Here is a 19,455-nt window from a genome sequence, read left to right on the forward strand (position 1 = left end):
GAAGGTGAAGGAATATAAAGAAGAATGAAACACAGCAATAGCTTTTTTTTTCTCCACTTTTGTATTAAAAATGCTTCAACAGTACCCAAAAATTTATTCATAGAGCAACGTGCGTTTCTCGGAAAAGAATTCAACCAACCTCTCTGTCGGCACATATAAACGTAACAAGTAGTATAAAATGAAGCAATTAAAAATTGATAATAATCAGTGTTCGAGAGCGAGAGCAATTATCAATATACTTATGATTAGATCTTATAGCACAGGTATAATGAGGCGCACATTCTACTCATCGTCAACGGCGAGTATAGGAAAGGTTTGGTACGCATAATTTCTTTTTTTTCTTATATTTTTTTGTATCACTGGTATGTTGAAGAGTTTCTATGCTTGATCTGGAATAGGAGATATGATATGATTAGATGATTGACACGAAGAACAGGGATTACATTTGGAGCCACAAGGTGCAGGATTATCTAGGCAGTTATCGGTCAGAGGTGTCGTTAGTGTGTTGTTGCATATTGTAAACGCACGAACGATTGATTTTTTTTTTCCATTACGTCGCAATTAATGTAATTCTACTGTTGTTTACACTCATTGGGATCATCGCCTTGTTTCCCACCTGCAGGCGCGTTAGCGGGAGAGGAAGCCTCTTCTTCCTCGTCCTCATCATCATCGTCGTCATCATCTCCTTCCTCGTCGTCTTCATAATCCTCGTCTTCGTCTTCTAAGCCTTCACCTGAAATTAAATTTTCACCTGAAAACTATTTGAAAATACACACCAAATGTTCTGATTATAAGTAGATACATTTTGAAATTAATATGTGATTCTTTATCGATCTTATGTGCCGCGCGTTTGTAGGTTTTTTTTAACGTTGAATAAACATGTTGCGTCACATTCGTCATTACACGATAGGAAATTAGAATAATATGCACGGACGTTACCTGTGTAGTAGAGTACGGCTCTAGGAACTATGCGTTCTCTAATGTAATGGCCTAATTCGAAATCGCTGGTTAGTAGAGCTTGAGTCTCATCATCCATATCGGCTTCCGAGTCTTCTGGCACTAAAGATGTTTGCAACCAAAATTAAATTACGAATCAAGTATGTGCCGACTTGTAATTTTACTATATTATACACGGAGAATTAAAAAATACGTGAAATATTAATTACCAATTGGTGGACTGAAGAAATTAAAGAAGGAATCATTTTGAACCGTTTTCGTCACGGTACGCATTGATCCTCGTGATTTATGCTTCTGATTCTTCTTAATAGTTTTTATCGTAACGTTCTTGCCCTTCTTCCAATCGATCACGCAGCCCTACGAAAATAATTCTCTTTTTGGTATCACAATTACTTATATACTTAATTAATAAAAACTTAATTAGATCAAGTAAAAGCTTTACTTTGCATTTGTATATCTCTGGCCCTTCAAAACTGAACGGATCGTTCTTTTCTGGAGTACATTTCATGATGTATTCTTTAGTGAGCACTGAATTAGAGAAATATTCGTTGGGCGTGAAATAGAACTCGAGAATAAATCCCTGAAAAAGAAAAAGAATATTAACTTGAATCAAGCTTCTTCTCTAATTATTAATTGTATTACTTCGTTCTGTAGCTCACCATTGGATTCGATGGCAGAAATTTTACTTTAATATCATGTAGATGCTTCAAGATCGGCTCGTCATGTTCCTGAACCATTTCAGATAGCGAGCTTACATTCTTAAATATTGTTAGCCAAAAATCTGGGATGCCTTTAATATCATCCTCGTTCTCCGTCGCTCTAAAATCATATTACACAAATTCAAATTAATTTGCTGCAATTAATTGCACGTCTAAATTAAATCTAATTTTTCTTAATTTCTTATATAAGCAGGTACATAATAATAATAATAATAATTATTGGGGAAAAAAAAACATACTCATCCTTTATCTCTACAGTATCCTCGATTTTTGCCTTCTCTTTCATATAATTAGTTAGCGTTTCTTCTTCATCATCGCTGTCCCAAACGCATTGTTCATCGGTTGGCTCATAAGTGCCCGATATTATGTCATTCCGCTTCTGGTATAGGGGGGCGCACATTTTGTAGTATTCACATTCCAAGGCATGGACCTCCTCGTAAAATTTAGCCTCGATATTAGTAGTGACAAGCTGCAGTTGTTTCAGTGCCTTGACCCTGCGTTTGACGGGAGCAGGAAGAGACTGCATTTGCTGAAAACGCAATTTATACACTTGTGAAACTTCACAATCAAACACGACAATTTAATAATTTATATTTTATCCAGCTTCTTTAAAGTTTCGTTTTCTTTTTTTTACTTTAATAATTAGTTATCGATTGAGAGTTACAGATTGCAAGTTATTGGTTTACATGAATCGGCGATAAGAAAAACATTTATATAAAATTTGACTTAAATCAGTAAACTATGGATGACATTCACACAACTCGAGATGCGTAACAAACATGATGTATCATTCGGTAAAAAATGGTCGGTTAAATGGGATGTGAAAGCAAACAAGCGTTAAGAAAAGCATGCGATTCAGAAAAAAAACTTGCAATATCACTGTAAAATAACGCGCGCGCGCATTTAATAAGATCAATTTATATAAATTCGACGATATGTGTATGTAGGTAAAGTTCGCCGAATGAAGACGGGAAATAATATTGCAATACCTCTGCAAATCCTGGTGCAGTAATACCACCACCTCGAAGAGCAGCTAACACATCATTGCTATGTAAAATTTTGCGATGGTTATCGTCTTCGTCTTCGACGGATTCTGTACCGCTCGTATTGGCGGCGCGTTCCGGATCGGTTGTCATATTTACTACAATTCAAATGCGTCGCTATCAATTCTCTACCTTTAGCCGAGGCTATATCTGTATTAATCTAAAGAGTCTCTTGGCGTTCAGCTTGAAAGCTCGGTAATCGTCCCTCTTCAATCGGCTCGAATTTTAATTTTCGCTTAGCTCGATCACTGAAGCGGTGCTACATTTATGCAAAATGTACATTGCTTAGGTGTATATATATATATGAATAAAAAGAAAAGACAAGCGAGACTAATTTTAGGACCAGGTCTCTAATACTTAATTTTCGCAACGTAATTCAAGAATGAATAGATAAAGAAGCGTATATAAGTAGTTTGATTATTAAATACATACATAATGAAAGCAGAAAAAATCTATCTCTAAGTAATATAAATTATTGACAATCACAAAGGGGAATTTAATGAAAGAAAAAAAATATTGTTTTACATTCTCAGTAGGAACAAGTCATCTCATGTCACTTAATTAAGGGACAGAACTCTCGGTGAAAGAGACTGTTTTAACAACTCAACTACAAGGTAGATACCAGGGGTCTGTTTTCTATTGCTGAACTGACCTAGGCGCTAGTTCTGCAGCAATAGAAAACAGACCCCCTGTTTCGGGGGTGATAAACTTTAAGATCGGTTAAATCTCTCAGACACGGAGGGTGCAACGTGATGCTTGCAGAGCGTGTTAGAATTGTATGCACCGGAGAGACGAGATTGCGTGAGAAATTACGGAGCTTCGGTGCAATAGTAACGCAAAACGGCGCGCCAGCCACGCGGGGACACGAGACGCACGTCGAGGGAGAGTTCGCGAGTCGCGTATGGTGTCTACGGGTTAGGAATTGCGCTTCAAAATTCCGCGATTCCCTCGACCGTGCGAGTCGGTCCTGACGTCTTCGAGGGGAAGGTTATTTCTCTTTTCGGAGAATCGCGGTCGGCGAGGAGCGAGACGGGCGACGGCGCGCGCGGAATGACATTGAGAGGACGAGGGTTAAAGGCGCCGGGATTCGCGCCCTCGCGACGCTCCGCTTCGCTCGCGGCGGGGAACTCGGACGGCAGGAAGGAATATCGGGAGGGTACGGGGCACGTGGCGCGTAGATGACGGAACCGTGTGGAACGCCGGATGCCAAGCGACGAGAGACGTGAAAGACAGAATGGGGACGCGGGGGGAACAAAGTGCGCGCGCGAACGTCACGGCGACGTGGTGCGGCGTGCGGCGAGTCGTATCCTGGAGCCGCGCGCCGTGGAGCCCCACGGCGCCAGGCGCGGATTCCGGATTATTCTCTGTCGGGTCGTACCTTGATGGAATCACACGGAGTCGGGATCAGCACGCGAGAAGAGAGTGAGAGAGAGAGGTGAAAACCAAACCTGACGAAAACCAGGGAGACCAGGGAACGAACAACAGGAGCACGACGAACCGGTCGCTGCCTCTTGACGGTTGGGCCGCGGGTAAATGCGCGACACGAACAGACACGAATGAGGGATGAGAGAGAACGGCGGTTGCGAATCGCGACCAATCGCGATCTCTCGACCGGCTCTCGACCCGGTCGAAGCGCGGGAATCGCCGCGATAGTCGATACGCGTTCGACGAGTTCTCGCGGCTGCGCAGTGCTGCGCTTTCTGAACTCGAAATTGAAACGACGTACGGTGGTACAATTTTATATGTTTCATTAATTTTTGGGCAGATTAACTTTAATCTCGGTTTTTTATCTTTTTCTAATTCTAAAAATTATTCATTCGTTAAAAACAGATGTTGAGATAAAAGGAATAAGGAATGAAAAAGTACAAAAGTACAATATTACAAAGATTAATTAAATCTTTCATTAAGAATATATTGGAAAAGAGAAAAATAATTAAAGCATAATATTACAAGAATTAAAATTAAGAATATTAAAAAGCATTTAAGCAAAACGTTTGAAACAAGAGGAATACCGGACAATCAAAAAATACAAAAAAAAATCAGAAATATGGAGAAAAATATATTTTATCTTCGAAACTTTTGTAATTTTAAAGAAGACAAATTTTTAAATAAATAAAAGATTGAGATCGGTCGATCGATCTGGACATTCTGGACAAAAGACGCGAAACCGTACGGTTACGTCGCGACGTCGCCATTGGCCCGGAAAAATCACGTCTTCCAATAAAAACGATCGAAGCCTAGAGACTTCGGAATTCGAATTCGCCGTCCGGTGCGCGACGTCTGATCGATCCTCGCGCCGCGCGCGCCATGACACTAGGCACTCGAATAACGCAGTTTTCGCGCATCCGCGTAGCATCCGCGTTCAACGTGGTTATGTTTCGCGACGAGGTCCTAGACCTCGGTGGCCGTGATCATATTTTTTTCCCTCCCAATCCGCATCGAGAGTCATCGACGTCGCTCCTGTTTCTGCTTGTCGCGAGTTAAGTCCGCTCCCTCCCTTCTGCCGTCTGAGCCGTCTCTCACGTTCTCTCTCTCTTTCTTCCCCCGCTGAGCTATTTTCGTGTCTTCGGTCTTCGGGGCGCCGAGCACTGGCGAGCACCCGGGAACGGTGAAATATGTGTGCACGTATACGCGCGACTCGATAACACTCGGCCGCGAAATATGTCAGCGGGCACCACGGATCCGAGCGAGACTGTCACGAGCGCGGAACACCCTCACGATGGCTACCTCGTCGACGAGGTCGATCGCATCGACCTGTCGGACCTGCAGCTCGACCACGACGACGACGATTGGTGGGTGTCGCACGCCCATCGGTGGCCCTTTAATCGCACCTTCATGGGAACACGCTCACCGTGTTTACCTTCATTTTCGTTCCCACTCGATTTTTACTTCTCTCTACGGGGAAACGAATAAAAATATAACGAACATATGTATAATAAGTAACAGTACAATTGAAATTTACAGGAGAGCATGTATTGTTTGTAGAAGAAAATGATCGTATATCAACTTGATAGATTTCTTTCATTTTTCTTGCTCTTGCTCTTCTATTGCTCTTGAGTCAATTTTAATTATATTTAAGAATTGTCTATATATTGACCAGTTTTTTCTATAGCTTGTAAGTTTGAGATAAATTTGAGATATAGAAAACAGATAAAACATTTTTATATTCTGTACTAATGTTATGTTAAATGTTCTTTTATTGCTTCAAAGTTAATAAGTCGACGTTGATTAAATTTTTATTCTTTTTTTAGGTTGTACGTGCCCCTACAACGCCGAGCCGAACCTGCAATCCAGGATCTATATGCCTGGTTGAAGACAGAACCGGAATTGGATGTTCAAAGTACAAAGCATGATATCACGCTAAATTGTTCGCTAACTGTTCTCAGCTTGATTTATTATCTTATAATCCGAGTATTGCTTACCATTGTTATTAAATTTAATATGTATCCAGATAACAGAAAATGCATCGACACTAGAACATTCACGAGACCTAAGAAACGATCAGCCAGAATGAGCTTTGAATCGATTTTTGAAGGACTACCGCCTTCTACGACGGATAAAGAGAAGCTACAGGATGTTACGCACATAGAAAATGTAGGTTGTTCCCTCTATATTTAATACTAGAAATTAATTGATCAGGATTGATTGAAGTGGATTTCCTAGTTATATTAAAGTAAATACTTGTAGAATAAATTTTCAAATGCTTAACAATAGCTATGAATTATTAATTAAGGTCTGTAGTACATTCCTTAAGTGTGTGAAATTTTGTGTCATCTACTAGGTGGGAAAATGTTTACCTGCAACGATTGGAGATAAAGAATCTGTGCCACCGATTCTGAAGCCATCCGCCAAAGCGACTATGAATGTTTTATCCGACGAGAACTCCGCGATGTCGGGGCAGGAAAGCATGGAAGCTTTCCTAAACTTGTCGCAGTCCAAAGGAATAGATTCATTCATAAATTTAGGCGAACCCGAGTTCAGCGATCTGTTGATGAACATGTCGCAGCCTTCTATTTTGAATGCGTCTGTTATCGCGTCTATAAACGAGTCCATATTCGTTAAAAACGACGTATCAGTGATAAATAAGAACATGGCTCAAAGCATTAGCGATATGGAAGAAAGCTCAAACTCCGATGATGTCAACAAAACGTTCGTGATGCAGGACGACGACAATACCCTGGATGAGATAAATCGTACAAATACTCTAGGCAACACCTGCAAAGAATCTCTTCAATTGGATAAAGGCTTGAACGAGACGTACAACACTGGAGTTCCTAGCGGATCCTCACCGTCAAGATCGAGTCTCGGCAAAGGAGAAATAGTTACTTTGTCTTCCACTTTTGTAACCGAGCCTAACGCTAATGCTACCTTCGTGCAATCGCAAAATGAAGCAACTGATGACGTCAAGTCGTTAGATACTACATATCTGTCCTTGGCGAAAGGCGCCGAGAGACCAAATTCGCCCGTGTCGATTAACGACACGTACATACCTAGCATGCGCGCAAATAAAGCAGATCTGAATGTAACGTGTAATGTTCCGTCGGATGAAATCGAATCCGTGGTCCTTCTCACGCGCGAGACACTCGCGAAGGAGAGCGCTTTAGATATATCTTTCAAGGTGCCTATCTATAATCAATCCACGCCGATGAATCCAAACATGTTGGACGCAGCACCGAAATTCGCTACGAAGCATCTGGACCAACCGCAGCCAACTGTGCGTCCCACCTTGAAAGCTCCCACGTCGTTGAGACGAGAGTTGCTGACAGAGATTCAACGAAGCGGCGAGCGCAAACTGGACTCCACGTACAATCATATCCCTGGTGATCATCCCGGCTCGAGGGACACCAAGGAGAATGTTCACGTAGCCTGTAACGAGAATGAGACTAACAGATTCCACACGTACAAGAAAACAGCGTTTAGGGCGATGGCCAATCAGGGTACAAGTCAGAAAGAAACGGCTGTAATCGCTCAAAAGGAATTGCCAATGGACCAACGTAAATTTTATACTTTCACGAAGAAGAGCAACCCTATCGAGAGAACTGACAACACTGCCAGTGAGAACATCGAGACGCGCCCAAGCATGGACAGCACGTTTTGCAAACCCATGCTTACGAAGGCGCAGCAGAAGCGAAACGTACAGAGAGCGTTGTCGAAGTTACCGCAGTTCCTGCAGAAGTCAAATCCCAATCTTGTGTCGAGCTCGCTGAAGAGCGCCGGCGGCATGCCCGTTGGTCGTACAGGCATGTCTAGTATAGGATACATCAAGGGCTCGCAACCCAATATCGTGCAGAACGTCGCGGAGAAGGTGCAACTGCCGAGCAGGTTGCATCTGTACGGCAAGATGAAGAGTGGCTCCGAGCAACGGTTGCTCGAGGCCAACGTGAATGCGAATAATCAGTTTCCGATGAAGGGCGTGATCGCCGGTTCGACAGAGAGCATAGAGAGCACGCACAGCGTTCACAGCGCTCCCGACCTGGATGACAGACTCAGTACGTGCTCTGACAGCAGTAGTCATAATTCATGCACCAGACAAACAATGAATGCCGAGGAATTACATAAAATAGTGCGAATGCAGGAAGAGAGTAAGTGCTAAGTTATAATTTAGAAAATATAGAATTAATTATAAAACTGATTTTAAATTTAAATGAATTAAAAGTATCGCTATATAAGAAATCGTTAATTCTACATTTGTATCTCTAGGTTTGAAACAGGACTCAGCGCCCAAACTGTGCAGACAAGTTCTAGAGAACACGTGGGTCGAAGCGAAAACGGACTTGCCTTCCCCAATTCTGAAAAATGGTGTGGAACATTGCGAAATTGACAGACGTTCACAAAATACTGACTTGAGTATGAAATGTAGCTCTCCGATAATCAGCCCCAGCGGGTCTAGTCATGCATTAAACAACGAAGGTAATTAAATAATTTGTTTCAGAATTAAAATATAATAATGAATAACTTTAACTTATAAAGTAACGTAAAGTCAATAAATAAAATAATAATACATGTATCTTTTAAGGAAATGCCGAAGGTAACATAACGAAGACCAAGGAAGAAAGTGCAGTGGGTGAAAAGATAGAGGTATGTATTACTTTATGTAAACTTATGTAAACATTACAAAATCGAAATTTCAATGTTTCACAATAATAGCTAATCAAAACTTATTCATTACGTTGCGACATACAAGTTTACTGCTTACGTGTTTACTGCTTAGAAGAATTATAAGTAAGTTATTATTACATATATATATGTAACAATTACATAAATAAATTAACTTGCAGGGTCCGAATCAAGTAGTGCCTAAAATTGAGAATAAGACTCGGTTGAGACAGCCGACCAATTGGAGTACCGGAAGTAAGCCAGCTGCTGTGATAAGCGGAATTCCTAGACCCGCATCGCGTATACCGGCTCTCAGATTTGTACGACCGAACGCGAAAACCACTCAAGCCGATTTGAGAAAAGGATGCACGTGAAATCCCGAACGGTAAAAACAGAACAAAGAAAAATAGAGACTCACAAAGTTTAACCACTAATATGGCGATTAGAATAACGGGGATATTTTCGGTTCTATTATATAATAACGATAAGTTTCTCGAAGCTGATAGAAATTCAGTATTATTGAGCTTCCAAGTTGGATTATTATTATTATTATTAATATCTGCGTGCTGTTTGTTTGTATTCAGTTTTTGTAAAATTAGTGATGTGAAGTATCGTCTCGCGTTATTATTCATATTTAATATATATATGCATTTTTTTACGATTTGAAGCATAATTGTCTTGCTAAATAAGGCTTGAAAATTATTTATACTATTACATACAAACTTCGAAAATATTTCAGGAGTTTGTCTATTGATTGCTAAATAATATTTAAAAAACGCGATCTATTTCGCGAGTAAGATCATTCAAGTCGTAAATTTTATCGTTGCCAAAACTAAGATTTCAAGATGTAGATCGTATTGATATTGTTTGTAATTTCTATATATGATGTAGAAATTGACATTTTCGTTCGGTGTTTTATAGGAAAAGCCGAAAACAAAGGCTATTTTTTTACATAATAGTTAATACAAACAATTGCAATAAATCTTAAATCTTTGTACATAAGAATATATATAGTGTTATGAAAAATCGTTCAAATATTTTTTTCTATTAAATAATAAATGACAGATCGGCCGATAAATTATAAAAGATGTATGTACATACCTACACGGAAACAAGACTGCGAGTGTAATTAACATTTTTGCAGACAAAATTCAACTTTTATCTCATCTCCGTCCTGTTCGTTATTCTTTTCATAAAATTGCTTGTCATACTTTGTCAAATCACCTCAGACATATCATCACGCTTACACGATACAAAGAAATTATAAAAGGTTGATACAGTGATATGTATATATGTCTAAGAAAAATTGTTCGATCTGTACATTCATATCAGGTGTTCAGTACCTGTTCAACCATTGAAATACTAATATATTGAACACAAGTTCGACGCGTGTTTGAAAAAAAAAAGAAAATAAAAACCATAAAAATATTCTGTGATTCACATATTGTTGTATCGCATACATAGATACATATACATTTTGTATAGAAAGCTTTTTTATATATTGATAATTACTAAATTATTTATTTAGTGGCGCAGAGAGATGTGCGCTGTTCCAATGATCCAAATTCAAATTCGGCTAACCCTACCGAAAGTATCTTGCCATGAGCACTTTCTTCTCTATAAAAAGCCGCTTGGAATCGGCATTAAATTGTAAGTTCCATATATGACGCACAGATATATGCAGAAAGGTCACGATGCTCGGAATCGAACAAAACAATTAAGAAAAAAAATCACTAAGGTTGAGAATACGAAGTTACACTTCGACTTCTTATAGATTTAGTTTGTAAAATTAGTAATGTGAATTGTGAAGCATCATCTCACGTTATTGCTTTTTAATATATATGCATTTTTTACGAGGCATAATTGTCTTGCTAAATAAGGATTGAAATTACTTATACTGCACAATGAAGAAACAACAGTGTTCGTACGCTTTGCTTCGTTATTTACGAAGAGAGCACGCAAACTTCTAATTCAACTTGAATATTCTAAAGAATTGTCAATTACGATTACGGTACATCTTGACGAAATATATTTAAAAAAAGTTATTTATATAAATAACATTAATTATAAGTACAAATAATAAATAAAATGGTGTTACTCTCTGTGGGACATAGAGCCTGTAGGTTTCAATAATCGAATTTATTTTAGGCTGAAGGGTGATTAGCCCATCGCGTCCTAATCTGATATCGGAGTTACTACCTATATCTTTCAGAAGCCTCAGGATAAAGGGCTCATGACAAAGTACTCTCGGTGGGTTACTATTACCTTTCAAACTATGGCGAACGAAAAATTGTGACGATTTTTAATCGGATTTGAACTCAAATCTTCGGTTCATTAGAGCAGCGCACATCACTGTGCGCCATGATCGCCACCCATTGTAAATAATAAACTGAATAAGTGATCATCACACACACATATCGTAATCTTTATTCATGTCGATAAGTGCTAGACCTTAAGTGCCTTTATTGTATTAATCGAGATACAAACAGCGGTTTTTTATACATGGAAAATACAAAAACTAAGAAAATGCGCTCACTAATCTATCAAGTTTTACTGCCCAAATAATGCTGGAAATGTTACTTCTTTTATAAATCTTGTAATAATAAATAATATACACGTTACTACGTACCTTCACCCGTTTCTATTCTATTAGAATCAAACACGAGATGCATTCGTTTTTATAGAATTGTTTTCTATGTCTCGCATCGAAAAACATTTTTCAGCATTTAATAAACAATATAAATATATGATTAAAATTATTATTACATCTTTTTTTTTTAAATTTCGTATAAAAACTAATGCATCACTTTAGTAAAAGTACGTACTTTAGTATGATTTTCTCTCATTTTTCACACGTTTTTATAAAAGAAGAACGAATAACTTATTACGTTACACATAATGTACCAAAACTATTACCGGTACAATAAAAGACTAGACATATACTCTTCGATTACACCGATAAATAAACATATAATTGTTGTATTGAATGTGCAAGATGCATTTTGCTATCCGATAGATATTTCCGATTAATTTAATCATATAGTAGAGATATAAATAAGACCATTTCTGTAATATAGGGATACAAATATACAAAATACAGACAATACGCATCTAATAGGGATAATAAATGTGCTTCTCGTCGCACATGAATTAGTAGAATATAGGATGAAAACTGCATATACATTATACATATATACTTAAAATAATTGAGAAGTGGAATGTGAAAGTATTCCAATGATGTAAACAGAAGGACAGAATAATTACGGATATAAATACGATAACTATAGCGATCGCTATATAATACAGGTACCTATTTTTAAAGTATTGCAATAAATATGTTTCTATTAATCGTCAAACATTACTACGTTAAAAGCTACCATAGTAACACATGCACTCAGATGATTAGACAATAGCTGTGCATCAAATATTACCTAATCATCTGATGCTTCAAATGTTTAAATAAAACGTTTAAATAATTCATTTGTTTTACAAAAAATCGTGAAAATTTCAGTAAAATACTTTGGTCGTTTTCTTATATATATATCTCTATAGATCTATAACTTAAATAATACACACAATATATAAATAATATGTGAACACATATTTTTTTAACTAATCTCGCATCTTGAATTATATTTTTTAAGATGTTACATTTGTAATTTAGTCTAAAAGTAACTCCTGATTATTTGTTGTGCATAATGCAAAGTGATGCAAAATAATTAGAATATTTAAATAATAATCATAAATAATTAATATAATATTCGATAATTTCAATATTTTCTTATATTAATACGACATATCTTGTTATATCCCGAATGAATTTATCAGAGGAAATTTGATTGAAGATGTGCGCGATATATTTATAATTAATGGTGTACGCGCTACGCGCTTCTATATATCTAATATTCAAAATTTTTTAGTGACAGTGAAAATTGCACATCTCCATATGGTGATAAAATAAAGAGTTGTATGATTTGTAGCCACTTACACAAGATCCCGATTAATCATAATCTTATTATGATCGGGATGTTTTTTTTACACAGATTATTATTAAACATTATATAAATAAATAATTTTTCATGAAATATATGTGAAATACGTGTAAAAAACGAGTCTTTTTGTGATGTTCGTTTTTGATAATTAATGCGCACATGAATTATTAACGAAATATTTAAACGTACATTTTATTTTTTTGTTAGTGATCTCTTTAATAACGAGATCAGTTTCTTTTCAATGAAAACGGAACAGATACAAATGTAAATATTATTTTTCAAAAACACAGCGAATATTATGCCAAGGCACTGTAAAATCAGATACTTATGTCTTATTATTTATAAACGCTTTGCGTATATAATATATGAGTTATTCATAAAAATATGTTTCCAGTATTTAACATACAAATGTATACTGCATTAGTTTTCTGAATTATTGGCCGAGGAATCATCATTTTTGTGAACAGCAGTAATTATTTCACAATTAACGTGAAATAATGAAAATAGCCGTAAAACGTAACGTGCTGTGTTTCAAGTGTAACCCTATCAAGATTTTTATGTAAGTTCAACACCTTGATATCGATTTATCATGAATAATATTGAAGTCATCATATTCCGCATTACACACATTTAGTATAGAAATAGACTCATTACGAAGTATGAAAAGTGAACACACATTTAGAGCGATTCTCGTTTCACGTTTTATTTTATAAAACGGTTCAATACGCCGGGTACCATATTTAGACCGGTACCTGGTAATCTACTGATTGTCCATTAGTAAGTTAACGATTTAGAATGATACAGTAACTCGTGGGTAAGCATGTACTTAACTGACGTTTCGATCGATGCCATTCGGTCGCATTGTTATTCGCACGCTAATTTACTGTCGAAACTGCTCAGAGCGATGGCAAATGCCTGAACTGTACAAAGGGGAAATCTGTAATCCATCGTAAAAACGTCCTCCGCGACACGTCCAAACTGCATCACGACGTAGTCCACTAAAATTAATTGAAATCCAACAATAAATCTTTTTTAAAATAAATTACAGAAAAATATCAAAAATATCACATCATGTATGCTGTAAAATACAAAAAAAATTCAGTCTTGTCTTACCGTCGCTATCGTGGACGACTTGGAAATTTTTTACAGATGCCTGAGTTACTCGCCCATGAAAGTTAAGAACGTAGGACTGCGTGTCATCGTTCCATACGGGAGTTTTGTTATGTAACTCTATCAGATTGTCCATCTGTTTTAATTTCCATCGTTCTGAAAGTATAAAAAGATACAATTTTTGTTATAAATATATTCTATAAATAGTTCTAATGTAAGTACTAATTTAATTTTCTGTTGCTGCTACAATTTCAATTGCAATACCGCGTTACAATACTGTATTATTATGTAATTATATAACTTTCGTTAGTAACTTTCATTATACAATTAACTATATAATTTTAAACTCTGATACGCATGAAGTATATATTATTTCATTTCACAGGACATTTTTGGCACGTAGTTCTAGAATATTTCTTTTTTTTTTTGCTTTATATATCTCGTCTTATATATTATATTAATATTAAAATTATAAATTACCAAGCAAGGTTTCTGATTCAAGTCGCGGACATATCTCCACTCGCTTTTGATCGGGCGTCATACCCGGTATAATAACGGTCATTTTACGCGGGCCTTTAAAACCTAAAACATTCGTATCATACACCACCGCGGCTAATTCCTGCCGTGGATTGAAACGCTCGTCGCGTTTATCATCTTTCATCAACGAGTATCCGTTGTCGTAAATTGTGAACTGTGTCCCCAGAAGATTCGATCGGAGTTTACCGACGTAAGATTCCCCTCCCCTCGAGAGATCTGTCGGATCGGTCGAAATCAAGTAATTGCTCGTTGCGCTTTTTTTCCTTTTTCGGCCAGCCAGTAGGAAAATCTGCAAGTACAATCGGTATATAGAAGACGAACCGTTAAAATAAGCGAATGTAAACGTACCTTTTTCCCGTAATCACGTTCTAGATGCAAGAAATAAGTCGGATAAAGACCACGGTCCATTCCCTTTCGATCGCGCGTTATTCGACATTTGTAATGCATTTTTTTATTTGCCGGTTGTAACACAAACTGTTCGATATTGCCTTCTACGTTTCCCTCCAATTCTGGACTCTGCAAAACGTACAATAAGGTATTCAAGAATTATTTCTTAGCATTTGTATATTATGAATAAAACACAGAGCATATTTGTACATTATAGTATGTATAATACATACGGAAGAGTTATTTTCCCTAATAAGAGTATTAGGTCCTTCCGACGGTGCCACTCGAAGTGGTGAGGAACATGGGAGAGATTCCGAGGGTGAATGCAAATCTATGGGTGACGATTCCTCATCGGCGCAATCAGTACTCTGGGAACCTTCATATAAGCCTCTTTCGTTGACCATTGCTACAAATATCAATAAACATTAGCGTAATTAATTTTGAATAAATAAAATTATACATAATTAAAACAAGAAAATGTCTCATTTTTGTATTAGTGATTAGTGATGAAAGCTTGATGCTGTCAAGAAATGGAAAACATCATTATTTTTTTAGCGACCTAATAATATACACATACATGGATTTTTACTTTTAAATAGTCTAACAATAAGTTTACCATCAATTGTCCCCTCACTATTTTTTCTTTCTGCATAAGGTCCCACGTCTGTATTTGTTTGAAACATAGCATACTGTAATGGGCCATCATACGCTGCAAATATATATTAAAACATTTATTCCCGATTTTATTACACATTTTTATGATATTAAGTAAATATGAAAAATTATATATTATATATCTGCCTTATATATCATAAATCTATGATAACTGTGCTCGATCATAAGCATCTAGCAATTATAGAATCATTTTATTTGCACACTACCGTGAAGTTCCTTGTTAGGATTCATCCATTTGTTTGAGTGACTCGTCAGCTGCGCACTAGATACATTAGATGCTTGTACCATCCCGCTAGCACCAGTCTGCCTCTTCTGCTTCATCTTCTGCGCGATCAGTTGCCTCTATATCGATTAGCACAGAACATGAATAAGTCACTTTATGACATAAAGTATCATTTGCTAATATCGCAATTTGAAAAATAACCATCTAAATATATAAATTAACTCAATAACTCACAATTATATTCAAAAACTTCATTCAAATCATCCTTTACAATACAATAATATAGGCTGAATTTCAATCAAGTTCATAAAATATTTCTCATATATCTCGTACATAAATAAATTTTTAAACAAAATAGCTACAGCGTAATGTCTATTAATACACAGCCTTATTCCACAAAACAGAGAAGAATTCGAACGATTAAAGCTCCCTATTATTAGCTGTTACATATTAGTGTTCATTAATTATTCATCTAATGGTATTGAAAGGTATAGCTCGGGTTTCAATGTTTTGCTCGCGTGTTTAACGAAATACCATCGGCGGCCAGTCCTCCTCCTATAAATTTCCCGTAAATTGATATATCCTTTCAGGATTGTAAGTGACACTCGTCAAGTTAAACGAGTCGCCACACCGTACGAGAAGAGGTGCGAGGTTACGCGCCCCGAAGAGAGTTTACGAGTGACAAGTAAAAAGTCTCGGCTTATCCGCTACGCGCAAGTCGCACCTGTTGTTCCAACTTCTGCTGGCGCAAGTCGAGCGATGTCATTTTGCGCGAAATCGGTTTGTCAGGGCGACGATCGACAGGGATGCGCAGCCCCCCAGGCCGCTGGCTTGTCAGCTTTGTTTACTCCAAACACACTCGTTCGCTCGCGGTACCTAGGCAACCGTTCGCCCCGAGCTCCGTAGCCTTCACCGGAGCTCTCTCATGGCGGACTCGCAAAAGTCTGGAGAATGGTCGAGTCGTCGATTGGCCAGTTCGATGAAGGCTCCTCTGATTGGTCGGTCTCCGAAAAAAATTCCGAGCACCGGCCGCCGTGAGTGGCCGCGATCAATTGCGACGCGATGAAATAATAATGCCCATTTCTATCAAGACAAATTTAATACTTTAATCTCGGTTTAATTTTACTTCTCATCTTTTTCTAGTTCCAAGAATAGAAAAAGATAAAAAGTAAATTAAACCGAATTTAAAGTTGATAGAAATTGATAGAAAAAAAGCTGAATTTAAAGTAATTATAATTTATTTTGGTAGAAATGGACATTAAAAAAAGATAAAAAGTAAGTTAAACCAAGAAAGTTAATTTACATTAGTAGAAATGGATATAATTCTTTAGAATTAAAAAAGAAAAGAAAAATTAAGTTAAAGTTTTCTTTTTGTTCAATTTTTTCAATGCCGACTTCCGGTCTTTCGTTCCCTCGCTTTAGTTCGCCACTTCCGGGCGGCGTCTGGAATAATTGGTCACGTGGTTGACGACTATATTTGTGTATGTATTGGTTTGTAATGTTTGTATTCGTTCGGTAAATCGGTATTGGGTTTTGGGTTTTGTGCGGACTGCGGCGTCCCTCGTGGTAGGTTTGATTCGCACTATTTTGAAAATTGAATAATTAACTTCTCGAGCTTCGTTGATCAGTATAAAAAAATTGGTTTTCTAGATTTACAAAGAATGGCGGACGACGAGGACGAGACGTATAAATTGTGGCGCATCAGGAAAACCGTGATGCAATTGTGCCACGACAGAGGTTACCTCGTCACCCAGGACGAGCTGGATCAGACGCTGGAGCTGTTTAAGGAACAGTTCGGGGATAAGCCCAGCGAGAAAAGACCGGCCAGGAGCGATCTTATCGTTCTCGTGGCGCACAACGACGATCCTACGGATCAGCTGTTCGTTTTCTTCCCCGACGAACCGAAAATTGGCATCAAAACCATCAAGACCTATTGCCAGCGTATGCAGGAGGAGAAGATTCACAGGTTGCTTTCCACATTACAATACTTTGATTGAAATACGGGTCCCAAAATAAGTTGCAATTCATTCACACTTCTTATCTTTCTAATTGATTTTGTATAAAACTCTGAGGTATGAGAAGAGAGACAAGATTGAACCCAAGATTCACCAACTATGAGTTGGCTGCTCTTGTACGGTGCCATGTATCATTCATCATGATATTTTATATTTTTGTATTATATTTTATTTTTATAATTCATATTTGAACAATATTTGTTTAAAGAAAGGCTTATTATGATCCAATATAAGTACATTGCTGTTAATATTACATAATTTTTATATCTTTCCAACATTTAAAAAATGCCAAGTAATTTATTTACATAGTTTTACTTGTCCTTAACATTTGTAAGAGATTATAAGGCATCATTATCCAACGTTACAGAGCAATCATTGTGGTCCAGCAAGGCATGACACCGTCGGCTAAGCAGTCGCTGACAGACATGGCGCCGAAGTACATACTGGAACAGTTTCTGGAATCCGAATTGCTGATAAACATTACTGAACATGAATTGGTACCCGAGCACATTGTCCTAACTCCGGACGAGAAGGAGGAACTATTGACGAGATATAAACTGAAGGAGAACCAACTGATGCGGATACAAGCTGGCGATCCAGTGGCGCGATATTTCGGTTTGAAGCGTGGACAAGTCGTTAAGATAATCAGACCGTCGGAGACCGCGGGAAGATACATATCCTACAGGCTAGTTTGTTGAGCAGGGAAAGGGAAAGTGTCGAAAATAAGTCGTGAAGGTCTCTCGCAGATTTAAAAGAGAAATGTTATTTATTGAATTTACTCATTAGAATGTAAAAAAGAACACTGCAGCTCGAAATTCGTCATTTATTATAGCAGCATTTTATATAATGGTGCATCGTCTCTCGTACCTGCGTTATATATCATCGTTTTAATAATAACTGCAGGTTGTACATTTATTACGCTATGTAAGAAACCATCTTTCGCACCGAGTGTTTTGAACATCCGTACATCGTACAAGTCAAGTAGCAATGAATAATTACAGTTTTCACATGCAAACACGTGTCCCGAATGCGTTCTTTCCTTCCCAATAGTTTTTTATATTTTAATGCACTTGTATGGCAATTACATGCGTAAAATGTATATTTCGTTTGCGTGGTTTGTCAGCTCACATTTATGATCGATATTAGGATATAGCTTAAGTTTATTACAGAAACAACGATCGTACAAAAAAGATCGCGGCTCGCGGGGGTCGCTCGCGATCATCTGGCTTGGATATTTATTTCGAGTTATTATTAATATTATACATTGCTTGGTCCAAAAGTATATCGAGTGATACATTTCATTAATAGTACACGTTTTTTTTTTTCGAGTCTAATTGCATTTATTCGTAGACGTTTTCGAATGACTTATCGTGATATACCGTCTCTCTTATCTGGTTTTTCTTGCTTATTAATAAGATTCAATTTGCGCGAATTGAATCAGAAGCGTAGATTCTCTTTAGCAGTCTATCAATGCAATTAAATAATTGTACATTTTTGTAATCGAAGAGATATGATATTGCGCTCTGAGACGTGCTTAAACTCGGATAACTTAAAGAATAATTCTTGAAAAAGTCTTCCCGAATTCAAATTCTACTACGTAATCTCTATTTTTCACCTTATTCAACTCTAAACGTTTAATCTTAGCGTTTTGATCCTACTTGTAAAAGGGGAGCGAACGACGAGCGTCGTTATTAAAGCCGA

The 19,455-nt window shown here is 37.3% G+C and overlaps 4 protein-coding genes across 6 annotated transcripts; 2 read left to right on the plus strand and 2 right to left on the minus strand.

Annotated features, from left to right (window-relative positions):
- Nucleotides 1-272: 272 nt before the first annotated feature.
- Nucleotides 273-4,485, minus strand: Nap1 (Nucleosome assembly protein 1). 3 transcript variants are annotated; one of them, XM_071789045.1, is made up of 8 exons: nt 4,168-4,300; nt 2,666-2,817; nt 1,916-2,205; nt 1,617-1,776; nt 1,400-1,537; nt 1,167-1,314; nt 940-1,059; nt 273-733 (listed from the first exon to the last, which is right to left on the minus strand). In XM_071789045.1, exons 2-8 carry the CDS (start codon nt 2,810-2,812, stop codon nt 573-575), a joined length of 1,164 nt encoding a protein of 387 aa, XP_071645146.1. In that variant the 5' UTR covers nt 2,813-2,817; nt 4,168-4,300; the 3' UTR covers nt 273-572. The 3 variants fall into 3 exon arrangements, with proteins under 3 accessions (XP_071645146.1, XP_071645145.1, XP_071645144.1); XM_071789044.1 differs by having other exon boundaries at nt 4,098-4,240; XM_071789043.1 differs by lacking the exon at nt 2,666-2,817 and having other exon boundaries at nt 4,168-4,485.
- Nucleotides 4,486-4,628: 143 nt separating this feature from the next.
- On the plus strand, nt 4,629-11,449 carry LOC139819578 (uncharacterized). Its single transcript, XM_071789040.1, has 7 exons — nt 4,629-5,511; nt 5,971-6,059; nt 6,171-6,313; nt 6,501-8,301; nt 8,420-8,629; nt 8,736-8,797; nt 8,998-11,449. Exons 1-7 carry the CDS (start codon nt 5,381-5,383, stop codon nt 9,187-9,189), a joined length of 2,628 nt encoding a protein of 875 aa, XP_071645141.1. The 5' UTR covers nt 4,629-5,380; the 3' UTR covers nt 9,190-11,449.
- Ktub (Tub domain-containing protein ktub) lies at nt 11,262-16,644 on the minus strand. Its single transcript, XM_071789046.1, has 8 exons — nt 16,464-16,644; nt 15,723-15,858; nt 15,458-15,550; nt 15,075-15,247; nt 14,803-14,970; nt 14,398-14,743; nt 13,921-14,073; nt 11,262-13,805 (listed from the first exon to the last, which is right to left on the minus strand). The coding sequence occupies exons 1-8, from the start codon at nt 16,503-16,505 to the stop codon at nt 13,672-13,674; spliced, it is 1,245 nt and encodes a 414-aa protein (XP_071645147.1). The 5' UTR covers nt 16,506-16,644; the 3' UTR covers nt 11,262-13,671.
- A 505-nt stretch (nt 16,645-17,149) lies between these two features.
- Nucleotides 17,150-18,769, plus strand: Rpb5 (DNA-directed RNA polymerases I, II, and III subunit Rpb5). Its single transcript, XM_071789005.1, has 3 exons — nt 17,150-17,305; nt 17,390-17,705; nt 18,122-18,769. Exons 2-3 carry the CDS (start codon nt 17,401-17,403, stop codon nt 18,450-18,452), a joined length of 636 nt encoding a protein of 211 aa, XP_071645106.1. The 5' UTR covers nt 17,150-17,305; nt 17,390-17,400; the 3' UTR covers nt 18,453-18,769.
- The last annotated feature ends 686 nt before the right edge of the window (nt 18,770-19,455 follow it).

Source organism: Temnothorax longispinosus, chromosome 9 (genome assembly GCF_030848805.1).
Source record: "Temnothorax longispinosus isolate EJ_2023e chromosome 9, Tlon_JGU_v1, whole genome shotgun sequence".
NCBI lineage: Eukaryota > Metazoa > Arthropoda > Insecta > Hymenoptera > Formicidae > Temnothorax > Temnothorax longispinosus.